At 34.7% G+C, this 19,908-nt stretch overlaps 1 protein-coding gene and 1 pseudogene across 8 annotated transcripts in view; one reads left to right on the forward strand and one right to left on the reverse strand.

Moving 5' to 3' along the window:
• XKR9 (XK related 9) overlaps positions 1-19,908 on the forward strand; it is an 82,035-nt gene that overhangs the window by 58,977 nt on the left and 3,150 nt on the right. For 7 of the 8 annotated variants that reach the window (XM_034668167.1, XM_034668166.1, XM_034668169.1 and 4 more), the window contains one exon: positions 13,810-14,030. In XM_034668167.1, the coding sequence (XP_034524058.1) occupies positions 13,810-14,030 (221 nt within the window). Of the gene's footprint in view, positions 1-10,289; positions 10,393-13,809; positions 14,031-19,908 lie in introns of those variants that run through there. The other variant, XM_034668172.1, reaches the window with a different exon arrangement.
• Positions 15,482-19,908, reverse strand: part of LOC109489513 — a 6,513-nt pseudogene continuing 2,086 nt past the window's right edge.

Raw genomic sequence — 19,908 nt, forward strand, 5'->3', positions numbered from 1 at the left:
GGGCTCGATCCCACAACGCCGGGATCACGCCCTGAGCCAAAGGCAGACGCTTAACCGCTGTGCCACCCAGGCGCCCCTGTATCCTGCAACTTTACTGAATTCATTTATTCATTCTAATAGTTTTTTGTGGGGTCTTTAGGGTTTTTGTATACAATATCATGCCAGCTGCAAATAGTAATAGTTTTACTTTTTTCTTACCAATCTGGATGCCTTTTACTTCTTTATCTTGTCTGATTACTGTGACTAGGACTTCTACTGTCTTGAATAAAAGTGATGAGAGTGGATATCTTGTCTTGTTCCTGATCTTTGAGGAAAAGCTCTTAGTTTTTCACCGTTGAGTATGATGTTAGCTTTGGGTTTGGCATATATGGTTTTCATGATGTTGAGGTATGTTTCCTCTATGCCCACTTTATTAGAGTTTTTATCATGAATGGATGTTGTACTTTGTCAAATGCTTTTTCTGCTTCTTTTGAGATGATCATGGTTTTTATTCTTCATTTCTCCTTGTTTTTTTTTTTTGTTCTTTTATCCTGTGACTTTGATAGGCTCACTTATTAATTCTAGTAGCTTTTTTTGTAGACTCCTAGGATTTTTTTTTCATAGATAAGCATGTCATTTGGAAGAAAGAAACCATACTGTCTTGATTGCTGTAGCTTTATAATACTTCTTGAAGTCATGTATGCTTTTCCCCTCTTTCAAGTAGTCTTTATTTTTTAGAGCAGTTTTAGGTTCACAGAAGAATTCAGCAGAAGTTATGGTTCTCATATATCCCTAATTGTCCTCCCACCACCAACAGCTTCCCATACTAGCAGCATTTCTCACAGGAATGGTACATTTGTTACAATTGATGAACTTATACTGATATATTAACATCACCCAAAGTCCATAGTTTACATTCGAGTTTATTATTGGGGTTGTATATTTTGGGGGTTTTGACAAATGTATAATGACCTGTATCTTTTTTTTTTTTTAAAGATTTTATTTATTTATTTGATGGAGAGAGAGAGACAGCCAGCGAGAGAGGGAACAAAGGCAGGGGGAATGGGAGAGGAAGAAGCAGGCTCCCAGCAGAGGAGTCTGATGCGGGGCTCGATCCCAGAACACCTGGGTCACGCCCTGAGCCGAAGGCAGATGCTTAATGACTGAGCCACCCAGGCGCCCCTAAATCTTCCACTAATTTGATAAATACCAAGGAGCATGACTACTGAATCATATGTTAGAGTATTTTTAATTTGATAAGAAAATGCCAAACTGTCTCCCAAAGTAGCTATACCATTTTACACTCCCACCAGCAGTGATTGAAAGTTCATATTGCTCCACATCCTTGTCAGCATTTGATGTAGTATTCTGGATTTTGGCCATTCTTGTAGGTGTGTAGTGGTATCTCATTTTATTTGCATTTCCCTAATGACATATGATGTGGAGCATCTTTTTATATGCTTGCTTGCTAGCTACATATTTTCTTAGGTGAGGTGTCTGTTCAGGTCTTTTGCCTGTTTCTTTCATCAGGTCATCCATTTTTTTATTGAGTTATAAGAGTTCTTTATATATTTTGGATAATAGTCATTTATCACATGTCTTTTACAAATATTTTCTCTCAATCTGTAGGATGTCTTCTTATTCTCTTGACATATCTTTACTTTCAATCTGTATGTATCTTTATATTGAAACTGGATTTCTTCAAGGCAACATATAGTTGGGCCTTGAAGTTATGTATTCATTATGTTCTTTTTCAAAATTGTTTTGGCTATTTTGGAGTCTTTCACATAAATTTGGATCAGTTTCAGCAATTGTAATTGGCATTGTGTTTAAAATTCCAATTTCAATTATTTTTTTCCATTGAGTAGAAATACAGTTGATTTTTTTTCTAACTTATCTCCTGAGACCTTGCTAAACTCAGTCTATTAGTTTTTTGTTTGTTTGGTTTTCTGATATTTTCTGTTAATCATCATGTCATTTACAAATAGGAATAGTTTGATTTCCTTTTCAAAAATATTTATTCCTTTTATTTTTTGTCTTGCCTCATTCTAAGTCTTCCAGTAAAATATTGAATAGATGTGATGACAGTGACATTTTTGGTTCATTCCTGATCTCAGGGATAAAGTGATGAATGTTTTACCATTAAGTTTGATGTGACCTGTACGATTTTCATAGCTGCCCTATATTAGAATAAAGAGATTTCATTCTCTTTTAATATTCTTGAGTTTTTTTTTAATGGATTGATGTTTAATTTTGTCAAATATTTTTCTTGTATCGGGATGATTGTATGGTTTTTCATTAATTCATTTTTCATTGACTTAAGACTATTAAACAAACTTTGCATTTCTAGGATAGACCCTAATTGATCATGATTTTTTTAATACATTGCTGAATTCCATTTTCAAATATTTTGTTAAGAAATTTGGTGTCTATGCTTATGAGGGATATTATTTTACAGTTTTCTTTTAATAGTGTTGGCAGGTTTTAGATTAGTTTATGCTAGCCTCATAACAAGTTGGAAAGTATTCCTTCTTTATTTTCTGAAGGACTTTGTTTAAGATTGGTACTATTTCTTCCATAATTGTTTGAAAAAAATGTATTGAATGGAGTTAACATGTAGATTTTTGAGAAAAAAATAGATTTCTTTGCTATAGATCTATTCAAATTTTCTATTTGATTTTTTGTCAGTATTAGTAAGTTGTGTTTTTCAGGAAATTTTTTCATTTTGTCAGCATTGTTCAGTTTATTGGTATAAAGTTATTCCTGATATTCCCTTATTGTAGTTTTGATCTCTGTAAGATATTTAGTGATGTCACCTTTTCTATTTCTGATATTGTTATTTTGTGTTCTCTAACCCTCTTTCTCCTTTCTACTCTTCAGCCGACACGTTTGAGGATTATCAATTTCTTATGTCTTTTCAAAGAACCAAATGTTGGCTTTGTTAATTTTTTTCTTTTTCTTGTCTCTTATTTATCTTCTTGATTTTTGCTTTTATCTTTATTATTTTCTTTGTATATACTTAGGGCTTACTTTGTGTCTTTTTTTTCTAGTTCATTTCTATGGAAACCTATATTATTAGTATTAACTCTTCCTTCTTTTCTAATAAAAGCATTTAAGCTATAAAAATTTTCCAAACCCTTGAATTAGCTATATTCCAGACATTTTGATATGTTGTGTAAAAACCCAATGTCTTTTATACCCAAATGTTAGGCTGTATTTTTTTCAGGTGTTCAGATCTTTTGTAGATATTTTAATATTGGTTTCTAATTAATTTCATTATGATCAGCTAACATACTTTCAATATTTCAATCTCTTGTAATTTATTTTGGTTTGTTTTATCGCCCAACATATGGTCCATCTTTATGATTTCATGTGTACTTGGAATATAGGTGTTCTGTGGTTGTTTGTTGTAACATTCTGTAAATGAAATTTAGTAAATGTGGTTGCTAGTGCTGTATGGAGATTCTACATCCTTAATGATTTTTTGCTCTGTAAGTTAGTTGTGTTGGAACAACTGGGTAGCAATTTGGGGAAAAAAAGCCTATGTAAATTATAATTGGTCCTTCATATGAAAGTCAGGCTAAGCCCATACCTTAGCGTAGCACATCATCTTGAAAAGGGTTTAGCCTGTTCTGTGATGAAGGTGAAATCTTTAGAAGTAGCTTGATAGAAACATAGAGTTGGGTATTAGGAAAACGTAAAAATATTGCCGTTTATGTCTTAAGCCTCTCAGTCTTAATGTGACAAAATATGTGTTCTGATTCCTCCAAGATAGAATATCTGAAAGGATAAATTGGAAAAGTTTTGTTTCCAGAGTAGCCCTACTCCCCACCCCTCTAAATCCAAACCACAAGGATAAGAAAAGAATTTTTTGTCTGTATGCCTTATAAAGACCACAGATTGTGGAAATACATCAGAATAGAAGTAAGCAGAAATAATAGCAAGTATATGCAATGTAAGATCAGTAAAGCTTGGATTAATTTTAGAGTTGGGATAATTTAAGATTGCATGTTATGGATTACACTTCCAGGTAAGATACCAGACCCCAGGATAAATTCCAATTCAATCAAATACTTAATGTAAAAAAAGAAAAAAAATACTATAAGAAAACACGAGAGAATTCCTTTATGACCTTGGAATCAGGAAAGACTTTCTAACCATAGCTCAAAACCTGTAAACTATAAAAATTATGGATTTGACCTATAAAAATGCATGTCAATAAGCAAAAGCAAAAAAAAAAAATAAGCAAAGTCAAAAATTCCCCAAGTAAATAAAAAAGCAAAGAAAAGCAAAAAGCAAAGCAACATTAACAGGGAAAAACATTTGCAACTTATATCCAACAAAGGGCTAGTCTTCTAATATTTAAAGAGCTTCTGAAGTCAAAAGTAAAAGAAACGTATATAAGAGAATAAAAAATGGGAATTTTCAATAGAAGTGTAGGGAAAAGAATAAGGTAGTGCATAAAAAAGGAAATGGCATGTGGCTCTTAAATTGTGTGAAAGAAGCCTTGTTCATAATTTTAAAAAATGCTAATTAAAATTTCACAGACATATTGTCACTTGCCAGATTGGCAGAAATCCAGGTGATAATATACTCTCTTGGAAAGGCATGGGAAAGCAGGTCTCTCATACTTTGTTGATGGTCGTATAGATTGCTACAATCCTTGTGGAGGGCAGTTTGATTATATTTCAAATGCATATACTTTCAGGCCAGAGGTTCCTCTTCTGGGAATTTATCATACTCGCATACATGTAAAATGGCATATGTACACAATTTTTAAGTCATAGCATTTTTTTTTTTTGTGAAAGTGAAAAAATGGAAACAGTTTAAATGTCTGCTGGTAGAGTTTATGGTACATCCAAGGCAATGGCATACATAGCTATTACAAAGGATGTTAAGTACTTTATGTACTGAAATGGAAAGATCTCCAAGATGTATTTTTTTCTGTCCAAGTTTTTATTTAAATTTCAGCTAGTTAACATTCAGTGTAATACTAGTTTCAGGTGTAGAATTTAGTGATTCGTCACTTACATACAACACATAGTGCTCCTCACAAGTGCCTTCCTTAACACCCATCACCTGTTTGACCCATCTCCCTTGCCCACCTCCCCTCCAGTAAACATCAGTTTGTTCTCTATAGTTGAGTCTATTTCTTGGTTTGCCTCTCTTTTTTTCTTCCTTATGTTCATTTGCTTTGTTTTTTAAACTCCACATTTGAGTGAAATCGTGTGGTATTTGTCTTCTTCTGACTGACTTTTTTCACTTAGCATAATACTCTATCTCTAAACACGTTGTTGCAAATGACAAGATTTCATTTTTTGATGGCTGAGTAATATTCCAGTGTGTGTGTGTGTGTGTGTGTGTGTGTGTGTATAAATATATATACATATTCTTTATCCATTCATCAGTCAATGGACATTTGGGCTTTTCCCATAATCTGGCTATTGTTGATAGTGCTGCTGTAAACATCGGGGTGCATGTGTCTCTTAGAATCAGTGTTTTTGTATCCTTAGGGTAAATACCTTGTAGTCCAGTTGCTGGGTTGTAAGGTAGTTCCATTTTTACCTTTTTGAGGAACTTCCATACTGTTTTACAGAGTGGCTGCACCAGTTTGCATTCCCACCAACAGTGTAAGAGGGTTCCCCTTTTTCCATACCCTCACCGATACCTGTTTTCTGTGTTAGCAATTTTAGCCATTCTGACTGGTGTGAGGCGATATCTCACCGTAGTTTTGATTTCCCTGATGGTAAGTGATGTTGAGCATCTTTTCATGTGTCTGTTAGGCATGGGTGATTCTTTGCAAAAATGTCTATTTATGTCTTTTGCCCATTTTTTAACTGTATTATTTGTTTTTTGGGTGTTGAGTTTGATAAGTTCTTTATATATTTTGGACACTAACCCTTTATCAGATATGTTATTTACAAATATCTTCTCCCATTCCATAGGCTGCCTTTTAGTTTTGTTGATTGTTTCCTTTGCTGTGCAGAAGCTTTTTATTTTGATGAAGTCCCAATAGTTTGCTTTTGCTTTTGTTTCCCTTGCCTCTGGAGACATATCTAGAAAGAAGTTTCTATGGCTGATGTCAAAGAGGTTACTGCCTGTGTTCTCCTCTAGAATTTTGATAGATTCCTGTCTCACATTTATATCTTTAATCCATTTTGAATTTATTTTTGTGTATGGTGTGAGAAAGTGGTGCAGTTTCATTCTTTTGCATGTTGCTGTTCAGTTATCCCAACACCATTTGTTGAGGAAACGGTCTAAGAAGTATCTTTAAGTGAAAAGACAAGGTGCAGACAGCAGGTATGATATGCTACAATCTGTGTAGAAGAACGTGGTGAAAGGCCTATATACTTGGTTATAACCTTGCTTGCATATGCATAAACAAACTCTAGAAGGGTATACATGAAACTAACAGTGAATTCTTGTGGTCATAGGGGAGGGTGAAAACTGGGTTGTTGGGTCATAGGAATGGGATGAAGTTTTTTCAGTGAATAACTTTTTGATTTTTGAATTATGTGAATATTTTGCCTGTTCAAATAATTAGACAAAAGGAAAAATTGAATTAGGTTGGCTATTAGTGAAAAATGCCAGCTAGATAAATAAAGACACTTCCTTCTTTTTGTCTTTCTTTTTCTTTATCTTTGTATGTTACTGTAAGAAGGGGCAGAATATTTAGATAAATAGCGAGAAATAAGCAAGACTTAAAACAGTAAAAATGGGCCAAATTATCTCAGGGATTTTGGAGACTAAGTATAGAAAAACTTGAGATATACTAAATTATGGATTCATTTCCCTACGGGATAGCTAAATTGAGTTTGTGTTGGTAGATGAAAGACAAGGAATATCAACATGAATTATTTAATAGATATAAGTGCCTGTTGTTACTAAGTGTGCTGTTACTGCTCAGGGGTCTGTGGAGAAGAACATTTCATTTTCCAGAATATAAATTAGATGACACTTTTGCATTTCCATTTTATGTATGATTTGTGATAAAAACCTTTTTCTTTGCCAAAGGAGACTTTGCCAAAGGAGACTTTCCTTTTGAGGGGTATATGAAAGACATTTGAATTATTTAAAATATTGTTGTTATTTTTGCTCCTTTTAAATACATTGTAAAAAAAAAAAGTTCAAATTGTATAAAATAGAGTACAATGGGAGATGAGTCTCCTTTTCCCACAGATTCCTACTTCCTTCTTTTTAAGAGTTTCTTAAATAGGCATTAAACAGTTGAGCCCTCTTTCTTATTTATTTTCTATCTGAAACTCTTTGAAAGAGGTCTTCTAGTAATGTTCAAATTTCCTAGGTTGCAGTATTTATGAAACTTTAGGATCTGGATCTTTTCTCGCAAACTCTAAATATTTGGGGATTTTCCTAGATATCTTATTGTTGATGATCTCTCATTTAATTTTGTTTTGGTCAGAGAACATACTTTGTATGATTACACTCTTCTTAAATTTATTGAGATTTATTCTAAGGCCCAGCATATAGTCTAATTTGGTGAATATCCATGTGCATTTAAAAGAATTTATAATTTACCATTGTTGAATCTAGTGTTCTATACATGTAAATTAGGATGATTAAGCTGTTATTAAAGTCTTCTATATCTTTACTGATATATATTTTTTGGCCTTGTTTTTCTTTCAATTGCTGAGAGAGAAGTATTAAAATCCTCAAGTAAGATTATGGATTTGTCTTTTTCTTCTTTTATTTTTGACAATTTTTGCTTCAGGTATCTTAAAGCTCCATTATTAGGTACATACAGATGTCTTCATGAAGGATCGATTCTTACATCGTTATTACATGACCCTCCTTTATCTCTGGTAGTATTCCTTGATTTGAAGTCTCTTTTGTCTGAGATATTAATCTAACCATACCAACTATTTTTTGTAATTTTTTTTTCAAGCTATCTGTTTGAAATTTGATCAAAAACAGAGTTTAAAAAGAGTCTCCTGCAAAGCACCAAAAGTGAATCTTGATTTTTTTTTATCCAGTTTGACAATCTCGTTCAGTTGAAGCGCTTAATCCATTTACATTTTGTGTGACTACTGAAATAGTTATCTTCTGGCTTTTGTTGTTTCTCTTTTTTTTTATTTTAAAGATTTTATTTATTTATTTGAGAGAGAGAGAGACAGACAGGCAGCAAGAGAGGGAACACAAGCAGGGAGAGTGGGGGAGGAAGAAGCAGGCTCGCAGTGGAGCAGGGAGCCCAATGCAGGACTTGATCCCAGGACCCTGGGATCACGCCTTGAGCCATAGGCAGACGCTTAACAACTGAGCCACCCAGGTGCCCCAGGCTTTTGTTTTTTCTGATGAGAAGTCAGTTAACATTCTTTTTGTTTCCCAGGATGGAATATATCTTTTTTCTCTACTTTTGAGATTTTCTTTTTATACTTGATTTTCAGCAATTTGAGTATGATGGGCCTATGTATGTTTCATTTGTATTTTTACTGTTTGGATTTTTTGAACTTTTTGGATCTGTATGTTGTTTTTGAGCCGAGATGCCCTTCAACAGATGAATGGATAAAGAAGATGTCGTCCATATGTACGATGAAATATGTAAAGCCATGAGAAATGATGATTACCCAACATTTGCATCAACATGGTTGGAACTAGAGGAGATTATGCTAAGTGAAATAAGTCAAGCAGAGAAAGACAATTGTCATATGGTTTCACTTATTTGTGGAACATAAGAAATAGTAGGGAGGACATTACTAGAAGGAAGGAAAAAAATGAAGAGGGGGAAAACAGAGGGGGAGATGAACCATGAGAGATTATGGACTCCGGGAAACAGACTGGGTTTTAGAGGGGAGGTGGGTGGGGGTATGGGCTAGCCCGGTGATGGGTATTAAAGAGGGCAGGTATTGCATGGAGCACTGGGTGTTATACACAAACAATGAATCATGGAACACTACATCAAAAACTAATGATGTGCTGTACGGTGACTAACACGACATAATAATAATAAAAAAAAGAAAGCTAAAAAAATATTTTCGGTTAGTATTTTGTCAAGTTATTTTATTTTATTTTTTGCTCCATCATCTTTCTTTTTCTTTTGGGACTTGTGTACACCTGTGTTATCAAGATTCTGGGAATCTTTTTCCCCAGTTTTTTTTCTCTTTGCTTTAGTTTGTTTGCTAATTTCAACATCTGAGTCATCTGTGGGTATGCTTCTATTAACTGATATGTTTTGTTAACTTATTTTCCTCTGTATAAGTCACCTTTCCCTGTTTATTTGCATGTCGAGTTATTTTTTATTGTGTAGTCAACATTGTGATTGAGACTTTGTAGAGACTGGTTTCTGTTAACTTCCATTAAAGAAAAAGCAGATGTTAAATTATTGGCAGATTACCTTGTTGTGTTACAGAGGCTTGGTTTAGGTTTTGTTAGGGAAGGTATATTTTGATTTTGTCCTTAGTTCAAGAAAAAATCTCTTAGACCTGAAATATGGTCTTTACTCTTAAAGCATGTCTCTTTTGGGGTTTCAGTGGAATGCCTGAAGTATCTACCAAGCACCTCTAATTTGGTGGAACTCAAACTCTAGACTCTTCCTTGTGGTAGACAGCTGCTAAAATCTTTGTTTAGGTTCTTTCTGGCCGTTTTTCCTCAGTTCCTTTGAGTCTCATCCCACACAAACATAGTAAGTGGTCAACCATGTATCTGAGGAGAGTATATGCTGATTTGGGGGTTCTTTACTCTGTGGCTTCCTCTTTCCTAAGATTCCCCCCCCCTTAATTTCTAACCATTCTGTCAGATTCAAACCCAGTCCTTTGATTCTTTGGGCCAGTAATATTTTAATTTTCTGCCTGAGCTGTATCTGCTTTGTGCCCTTTGGGCAATGGGATGTCTTCAGAGGAAAAGCAAGATAAATGTGTATCTCATACAGTATGATGCCCTTTTTTCAACGGTTGAATGCCCTCTTGTTTCTTCCTACTTTTGGTTCCTCTTCTGTGCTTTGTTTTATGTTTTGTCTAGAATTTATCACCGTCATCGGTAGGAGGATTAGCCTGATACAAAGTAATCCATCAATAGTGGAAGCTGGTGCCTTTTTATCTCAAATAAAAGAATATGTTGTGACAAAATATGATAAGAAAGCTCCCTTTGTTCTTTTTCCTTTGGCTTCTTAATCATTTATTCCATAAAACTGAAACAATATTTTATTGATGAAAAAATTATGTTCATACTCCCTTTTCCCATGAAGTTGTCCTTTAGATAAGCAGAACTTTGTATAGATTTTCCATTAATTGCTATAGAATTGGAAAGATTGCTCCCTAAAGTTACTGGAAATTTTAATGTGAACATCTGTAAACAGCTCTGTTTTTTTGTTTCAGAGTCACCTATATGGTACTTAACAAGTTCCAGGTACTGGTCTAAGCATTTTACATGTATTAACTTTCCTCACCACAATTCAGTAAGGTGAATATGATGAATGCTTCCATTTTTTCAGATGAGGACACTCAGGAACAGAGAGGTTAAGCTAGGAAGTGATGGAGCTGGGGTTTGAACTCAGGCATTCTGGCTTTATTAGAATTTGTACTCCTAGCCACTGTGCTTTGCTGCCTTTCCCACTCTATGCTGTGGGTATGTTCCTGTTAATATTTGTGAAAAGTTTATAATCTACTTTAGGAACAGGAACCTCATAGTGTATTACATAATAGTATTACATAACATATATATGGGACCTTCCTATTGTTCCAGATGCCAAGGAAAGACTCAAACACAACTTTCCCTATAAATCTCACCTATAAATCCTAGGGAGTGTTCATCATTTTTTAATTCTGTACTTCTACAACACAGTATTTACATTTCTATTGAGTAGTTATTTCTTCTGCCTTGTATTGCAGCTAATAGTTTACAGGCTTGAACTTCCTATTAGGTTGTAAAGTCATTGAAGTTGGAGATCACACCTTCATCATTTTTGTAGACTTCCTACCTTGGCATCTAACCCACAATGAATATAATAGGCTATGTTATTTAAAACTGTGATAAAAATATAGTTCTTTTAAAAATTATTTATATTCAATTTAGTTAACATATACTATATTACTAGATCCAAGGGTAGAATTTAGTGATTCATCAGTTGTGTATAACACCCATTCCCCACCCACCTCCCCTAAAAATATACTTCTGTTTGCCACATAATGAATCTTTGTATATCCATTTTTGTATATATCTTGCTTAAAATAGGAATATCTTATATTTTTGTTTTACTTCCAACTTTTCAAAATTCTTTCCTATCTACTGTCTCTTTATCTTAATGGAAGAAATATGAGCTTTCATTTACTAATTCATTCAGTAAATATTTTCTGAGAACCCACTATGTACCAGCTATTGTTCTAGTTGATTAGGATATAGCAATGAACAAAGCAAAGTCCCTGCTTTCATGTAGATTTCATTTTTATGAGGAGGTAAAGATAAAAATAAATAATGCGTCAAGTGGCAATAAAAAAAAACACAGGATAAAGAGAATATGGTGGAGAGTATTACTATTTTAGATGGTGTGATCTGGAAAGACTTCTGTGAGCAAGTGGCATTTGAGTAGAGATCTGAATGAAGTTGAGTAAATTTGTAAATTTTTTTTTTAATTTTCTGGTTTTTTTTTTTTAAAGATTACCCATTTATTTGAGAGAGAGCAAGCTAGAGCACACATGTGCAAGCAGGGGGAGGGAGAAGGACAAGTAGACACTGAGCTGAGTGCAGAGCCCCATGCAGGGCTTGATTCCATGACCTGAGCTGAAATCAAGAGTTAGATGCTCAACTGACTGAGCCACCCAGGCACCCCTTGAGTTTTCATTTTTTAAAGAAACTGTTTAATTTCTGTCAGCCTTATTTCCATTTTGTTTAAGAGTTTGTAGAAGAGCAGCTTAAGACCACTCAGTAGTTGTTCCTACCTATTTAGTGGGCTGAGCAGTGGGAGCCACAGACCAGTCTTCAGTGGCTGGCTGAACACTCCAGTCTTCAGTAGGGAACTGCTAAATAGGCACCAAGGACCCCTGCATGCCTTTAGACCAGTCAGCTATTTCAGGTTGGGAAGTGGTGAACTCAGGAGGTGGAGCAGTCCCTTCACCCTTAAATTCCTCCTTGGTCATAGCCTTTTTAGCAACAGCGTGCTCTTTTTTTTTTTCTCCCAATCTTTTCAGAATCTCTGTAGAAGTAGAGATCAGGCATGACCTCTCATGGGTATTCATGGGAGATGGTGCCATGCATGTGCAGAACTTCCTGGACCAGCATCTACCACATCAGACCCAGAAGAGTTCCAGGCAGAGAGACTAGCAAAGATAAATGCCTTTAAGTTGGGAAAAACAGCAAGAAGGGTATATTGAAAGTGTGAGGAAAATGAGATGGAAAGGTAGTGGGGATATTGTGTGTGTAAGGCAGATTATGAAGGACCTTTTAAATGGTAAGGACTTTGGGTTTTATTCTAAGTTTGATGGAATGAAATGTTCATTGGAACATTTTGAGCAGAGTGACATCTGAATTATGTTTAACAGGTTCAGTCTACACGCTGTGTACAAAATAGGATGCATAGGGAGCAGGAGTAGAATCAAAGACTAGTTATGAGGCTACTGAAGTAGTCTAGACCAGAGATGTTGGCTGCTTAAATTAGGACTGAGGCAGTAGAAATGATGATGTGTGATGTGTTCAGTTTTGGATATATTTGAAGATAGAACCAGAACCAAGAGAACCTGCTGAGGAATTTTTTTAGGGTATGAGAAAAAAAAGGAGCTGGAAACTATTTCCATGTTTTTGGTTTGAGCAACATGGTAAATGTCAGTACAATTTACTGAAATGGGAAACATTGACAGAAGGGGCCTAATGAAACAAGGTATATATCACTGCCCTTATTTTATATATGAGGAAACTGAGGAATAAAGAGTTTTGATTTCTAAATAAGTGTCTCAGTATGTTTTATTATTAGGTTTACTTGTATGATGATAGCTCATGTTCATTTTAAAATTCTTTAAAGAAGAGCCTGAGCAACTATCTTGTAGGTAAGATAAATTGCATGAATTGAAAATGCAATTTTTCTTTCAGAAAGTAGTGGTTTAGACTAGGAATCATAAGATCTAGGTTTGGAGTCTTGGTCTGCCCTTTACTTTTAGTAAATCCTTTACCATTCTCATCCTTAGTTTTCTCATTTGTGAAATTGAAATAATACCTACTTATCTGTCATAATTATTATGAAGATGAATTGAGATCATGTATGCTTAACAGTGCTAGCATACAGTTCCTATCAAATATGCAATTAAAGTTTATAGAGTTTTTTAAAAATTTTTAAAATTCATTTGAGAGAGAGTGTGCACGTGAGCAGGGAGAAGGGTCGAGGGAGAGAGAGAAGCAGACTCTCTGCTGAGCAGAGTGCCCAATGTGGGGCTAGATCCCAGGATCATGACCTGAGCCAAAGGCAGCTGCTGAACCCACTGAGCCACCCAGCTGCTCCAAAGTTTATGGAGCTTGAATTGTAATAAAGCTGCCATGAGATATTCACAGAGTTGAAAGAAATTTGTAGTGGAGAAAGTATGTGGGAAAAGTGTGTATTATTTTTTTTAAGATTTTATTTATTAGAGAAAGCATGCACATGTGCACATGAGTGGGGAGAGGGGCAGAGGGACAAGCAGATTCCCCTCTGAGCAAGGAGCCTGACTCAGGGTTTGATCCCAGAGATCATGACCTGAGCTGAATGAAGTCAGACTCTTAACCGACTGAGCCACCCAGGCACTCCAGAAAATTCTGTACTTATTAAATACATGTTACTTTTTCCAAAATTATTATATATATTAACATACATGTTATAAAGAATATTTTACTGAAGATAAATATTTGTGTTTACAGGTATTGGTTTGCCTTGAAAAAGGGTTATCACGTGGCTTTCAAAAATAGCAGCAAAACTGATAACTTTATGGAAGAACAAATTGATCCACATAAAGAAGTTATAGATAGAATGACTGATTTGAGCATGCTCAGGCTATTTGAGACCTACCTGGAAGGCTGCCCGCAACTTGTTTTGCAGCTCTACACCTTTCTTGAACACGGTCAAGCAAATTTCAGTCAGTGTAAGTCTTTCCTAACACCCTGTGTTAAATGGATGCTCTGAGATCTTTATTTTCTTTAATTTTTTTGTTGGGAGGGGGGAAAGGAAAAGGGAGAAGGAGAAAGAATCTTTAAGCGGGCTCCACTCCCAGCATGGAGCCCAACGTGGGGCTCAGTATCACATGACCTGATCATGACCTGAGTTGAAATCAAGAGTTAAACGCTTAACTGATTGAGCCACCCAGGCACCTCAACTACATAATTCTTTGAAAGGTTTTAGAAGTTTTCTTACAATTTTTTTCCTTTTAGAATTATTCATTTTTTTAAGAAGAAGTATAATTATGGAAATATCAGAAAGTATATGTAGATATATTGTCTCCCTCTCCCTTCTTCCCGTTCCTTCTTTTGTCTGCCCAGAAAGGAAACTATTATTAACAGTTTTTTGCTGATTCTTTCCGAAAATTTTTAAAAAGCCTATATGCTTTTTTTCCTCTTTTTTTCTTTTACAGAAATGGTAACATAAAAATTGTCTCTGTTTTTTGTACTTAACAGTATTTCTTGGAGATTTATCCATATCAGTACAGAAAGAACTCCTTCAGTCATTTTTATTATCTGCATAATATTACAAGTTATGGATGTACCATGATTTATTTAACAAGCCCCATATTTATGTTAATTTAGGATGTTTCTAATATTTTACTATTGTAAAAAAATGCTGCAATGAGTAATCTTATGCAGGAATCATTTTGTGTGTGTGAATTATATCCATAGGGTAAATTCCCAATTGCAATCATTGGTGAAAGTGCAAATGCCACAAAATAGTGAAAATTTTGTAAGTTGGCCAATATATTGCTCTTCTATGTAGGGTAAAGTGTTCATTTTTAAAGAACAATTGGTATTTTCATTAAAAAACCTTTTTAGGTATTTAATTTGAGATGTTAAAAAAAAGCTGTTTGCTAAATAATAGCCCCAGTTTTCATTAATGACTCTGGTTCTGTGTACATTTGGATTCATCTCAGAGGAACAAATTATCATTTTCCTTGGAGTTCCTTCTATGCTAGAGTCACCTGTGAGATCAGTTCATTCCCTCAAGCAGTCTTCCTGTTTCCAATTTGTTGTAAACTTCTAGACTGTAGTCCTAATATTTTTGCCTTTACTTTGATTGTTAGTAATACATTGAAGAGAATGTAGTTATGAGAACTTTTTTTCCTGTGATTCAAAGATTTTGTGGGTTTGGACCTAAAAGAAGTTGAGGTGTTAGTTAAAAGTAGCAAAAAATGAGAAATCTAATTATAGGCTGTTAGTATAAAAAATGGTGTATCCACTAGAAATAGTATTTATAGATAACTTTTAATGACATAGGAAAGTAATTCTAAAATAAAACTTAGGCAAAAAGTTTATGATATTTTCTATCATATTTTTTTTTCTTAAAAAACTTAGGTCAGTTTTATTAAAGAAAAATTTGTGTGATTTACTATTCACCAGTCTGTTCTGTCATGCTTCTAATGATATTAGAATCACCTGGATCAGTGATAGCCAGTGTCATACTCTATAGTATTTCCCACATGCAGGGCCAGTTCAATATTATTGCCACTGTAGTGATGGACACCAGTTTTGGACAACATGGCATAGTATTCTATTTTAGATTTCCTTGAGGCCGGGCAGTTGTTGGCGAGGATGACCAGTTATGCTTTGCTGTGTCTGATTGTTTTCAGAGTTGGCTTGTACCACAGCATGTACTTTCCATCTTTGTAGTGAGTTGAAACCTAGAGTTGATTGACTACAGCGACTTTTTCATCTTCTTTGCGGCCACTGTCTTATTGTCTTAGATGTGGGACAGCCCCAACCAAAAGCAGCTGCCAAAAAGGTCAGAAGAAAGAAAGGAAAAAGTTCCCACAATGCAGAGCTGTTGACTGCCAAATTTTCTATCATACTTTTAAGGATACAGAGAAATTATTATATAAAGAATGTCTGGAAGAAGACATGCAAAAATATCAACTGTGGCTGCTTCTGGGTATTAGGATTATGAATGATTTTATTTCATCTTCTTTAAGGTTTCCTGAATTTGAAAATTTTTATGATACTCATATTGTTTTGACAATCAGGAAGAGTAAAATGTAAAAAAAAATCAGGTTATATATAGAAGTACTTTAGAAGACTGAACATATTCTTTTTTCTTTGCACTTTACTGAAATTATACTAAAAAGGAGAGTAAAGGAGTAAAAACAGTATAAACCCACAAGGACAAAGAGAGTGGAGAGTAGAATAGCAGATTAGAATATCAACAAATGTTTAGAAGATGGAAAGTGATGGAAAGCGATGGAAAACAGATTATTTAGATAAATTCTACCACTGAAAGGCATTTGAATTAATCCTCTCTCTGAATTAATCATCAAATAAATTAAAAATCAAATAATTATTTGAATTAATTGTCTCTCTGAAAATATGTAAAATAATTGGATATTTTCAAAAGTCTTCATAAAACCATAAAACAGTCTGATATGAGAAGCCAAAATATATGTGAAAGCGGGAACACAGCAGGGTTAAGTAGGACTCTGAAGGCATTTATACGTGGAGAGGTTGTTTTTTGTTTTTTGTTTTTGTTTTTTTTTGTTACCAAACCTATAAATAGCAGATTCAGTTTTGATAGCTTCCAGTGTGTGGACTGAAGACAAAACTCAGTCCTCCTAAGGGAGGGATGTCTGATAGCGAGTTCTAATCTGTAAAGCTGGTACTCCAAAAAGCACCCTCCTCAGGGCAAAAGTGTGAAGTTACCTAAATCATTATCTACTTTCAAGAGATAGCAAGGAATATCGCCTTGCTGCTGAGTAGAGCAGGGAAACATAACAATATAACAATTTTGCAATCAAAATTTTCATCTTTAGTTCAAATAACAAAACAAAAAACCCAAATACAAACTAATAAAAGCCAGGCTATGAATACAGTTTAAAGTGGTCCCTGACTGATAGTGACCCTAGCAATTTGGCTCAAACAAGTATAAATCCTCCCTGGAGGAATTCGCTTTCTCTTAGACCTCAAGTAATTTTCACAAATAGTTTTCCAAGGAAAAAGAATGGTTTACAGTAATTTATAGCACCAAAAGAAATAAGGCATTATGAGTAAGAACAGCAGAAATAGAAAAAAAATTAGTAAGCCTTTAGATATTGGAAATTAACAGTTGCAAAGTATAAGATATGCATCCTATTTTGTTGAAAGAGGTAAATGATGAACTTAAAAATATGGAATAGGAAACTATAAAAAATGAATTGTATATTTGAAAAAGAAGAATTTATGAGCATGAAAAAATTTAAAACTTGAAATAAAAACTTAGCAGATAAGACATAACTGTATAGACAGTGATTCAATGCTAGATCAGAAGGAATTATTCAGATTATACTTTGAAAGAGTATGAAAGAGATATTAAGAGACATGGAAGGTGGGATGAGAAGGTCTAGTATACATCTGAGCAGAGTCTGTGAAGGACAGGAGAGAAAGAATGGAACAGAGGTAATATTGAAAAGTTAATGGCTGAAATAATTTCAGAAATGACTAGAGTCACCTACCCACAGATTCAGGAAGCCCTTCATCTCACAAGCAACCAAGTAGAAAGAAATCCATGCCTTAGCATATCACTACTCAAGGAAATTCCAAAGAACGTACTTCATACAGAACAGAGGAATATTCTAAGAAGGAATAAAGAGGAAGGAAAATAGTAAATGTGTGGGTAAATCTAAATGAAGATTGACTGTAAAATAAAAATAATACTATGTGGTTAAGAAAAGAGAGAGAAGGAAAGTATGACAGTGATAACATTTAAGTCCCGTAGAAGATAATAGAATTAGTGTTTTAAATTCCCTGTATAGTCCAGAAAAAAGGTAAAGCAAAGGTGGATATGGGTTTTTTGCAATGTAAAACTAAAACATTTAGAGAGACCGTGTTTAAGAAAAAGAATATAATATGAAAACAAGTTACCTATTGTGTTAGTCTGTGTAGGCCGCCATAACAGAATTCTACAGCTTAACCCTCAGAAATACATTTTCTTAAAGTTCTGGATACTGGAAGTCTAAGATCAAGGTGCCAGAGTTGGTTTCTGGTGAGGCTCTCTCCTTGGGTGCAGATGGCCATCTTATTGCTGTGTCCTCACATGGCCTTTCCTCTATGTATGGAGAAAGATCCCTGGTGTCTCTTCCTCTTCGTATAAGGACACCAGTCCTATCAGACTTGGGCCCTGCCCTTATGACCTTATTTAACCTTAATTACCTCTTTAAGGCACTATTTCTAAGTAGATTCACATTGGGGGTTAGGGCTTCATCATATGAATTTTGGAGGATTACAGTTCAGTCCATAGAAGGTATGAAAGTAAACATTTAAAAAAAATAAATTACAGTAAATTACAGATATAAAAGCTGACAAATAACACAAATTTTACAAGAAGAAGAAAAGTAATATATTATTATTTTGACACTCTAATTTTTTTGGCTGCATACTGATTGACTTGATTTGATAATTTTATAATATAATTTTATAGAGAGAATAGAAAAATTCAATCTGTTTTTTAGCATAGTTGATTGAAATTTGTTTTTTATTTTAACTTAGAAAAGCTTCTTTCAGCTTCACGAATTATTAATATCGTGTATTTTTTGGATTGTTGTTAAGTTTGGAAAAACACTGGCAGTTTCTTTAGTAATGTGCTGTAAGATCAGAATCACATTTTTTTGATGAAGTAACTAATTTTCAATACTGTTTTCAACACTAGTTTATTATTGATGTCTCATTTAGTAATATATTGGTAGTCTTAGGTTTTCACCCCTGGTGTCAGTAATGTCAACTCAGAAAGAAAATAATCAGTAATTTGACAAGGTCATTTCAGACTGAGAGAAATACATAAGTAAAGATATGGTTTGGTAAAGACAAGGGATTCAGTTTGGATAGAGTCTGGTTTGATGTTATGTTAGCTAAATGATCAGAAAAATATATTAAAGCCGGTAGATGAGTGGGAAATGGGAAATAGCGTCAAACTAATAATGTCAACTGGATAAGGCTAGACCATTATGTCTTAATGTTAAGTAATCAAAGGCCTGTTGATGGCAATATAGTGAAGTGTTAATATCAGGCAAACTGCGGAGAATCTCAGCTCTGTGTCTTAGTAAGATCTTAATTATTTAAACAGATCTTATAAACATATCCCTCAAACCTAAACTAAATGTATTCTCAACTCAGTTTCCCTTAGATCTCCAAAATGACCACAGCCACTTCAACACACCAAGGGAAGATATAAGAGAGAGTAAGTAGGAGTAGTGACAGGGCATTTAATCAACTGCAGTTAAAATATCCTATTTTCCCAGGGCACCTGGGTGGCTCAGTCATTAAGCATCTGCCTTTGGCTTTGGGTGTGATCCCAGGATCCTGGGATCAAGCCCTGCATTGGGCTCCCTGCCCTGCTGGGAGCCTGCTTCTTCTTTTCCCACTCCCCCTGCTTGTGTTCCCTCTCTTGCTGGCTGTGTCTCTTTCTGTCAAATAAATAAAATCTTTAAAAAAATATATCCTATTTTCCCCAATCTTATAAAAATATATGACAGAATGGACACATTGCTAGGGCTTTGCTAGGCTTGGAAGGAACTTGGGCAAGTGTGAGTCCCTGAAATTTAAGCTTCATTATTTTTGTTATAAATTCCTCTATGAGGAAAAACATTAATGTAAAACTTTGAGATATTAAATATGCATGTTGTGGGGTGTCTGGGTATTCATTAAGTGTCTGCCTTCGGCTCAGGGTGTGATCCCGGCATTATGGGATCGGGCCCCACATCAGGCTCCTCCACTATGAGCCTGCTTCTTCCTCTCCCACTCCCCCTGCTTGTGTTCCCTCTCTCGCTGGCTGTCTCTCTCTGTCAAATAAATAAA

The sequence above is a fragment of the Ailuropoda melanoleuca genome, chromosome 9, assembly GCF_002007445.2.
Source record: "Ailuropoda melanoleuca isolate Jingjing chromosome 9, ASM200744v2, whole genome shotgun sequence".
NCBI classification, from domain to species: Eukaryota; Metazoa; Chordata; class Mammalia; order Carnivora; family Ursidae; genus Ailuropoda; species Ailuropoda melanoleuca.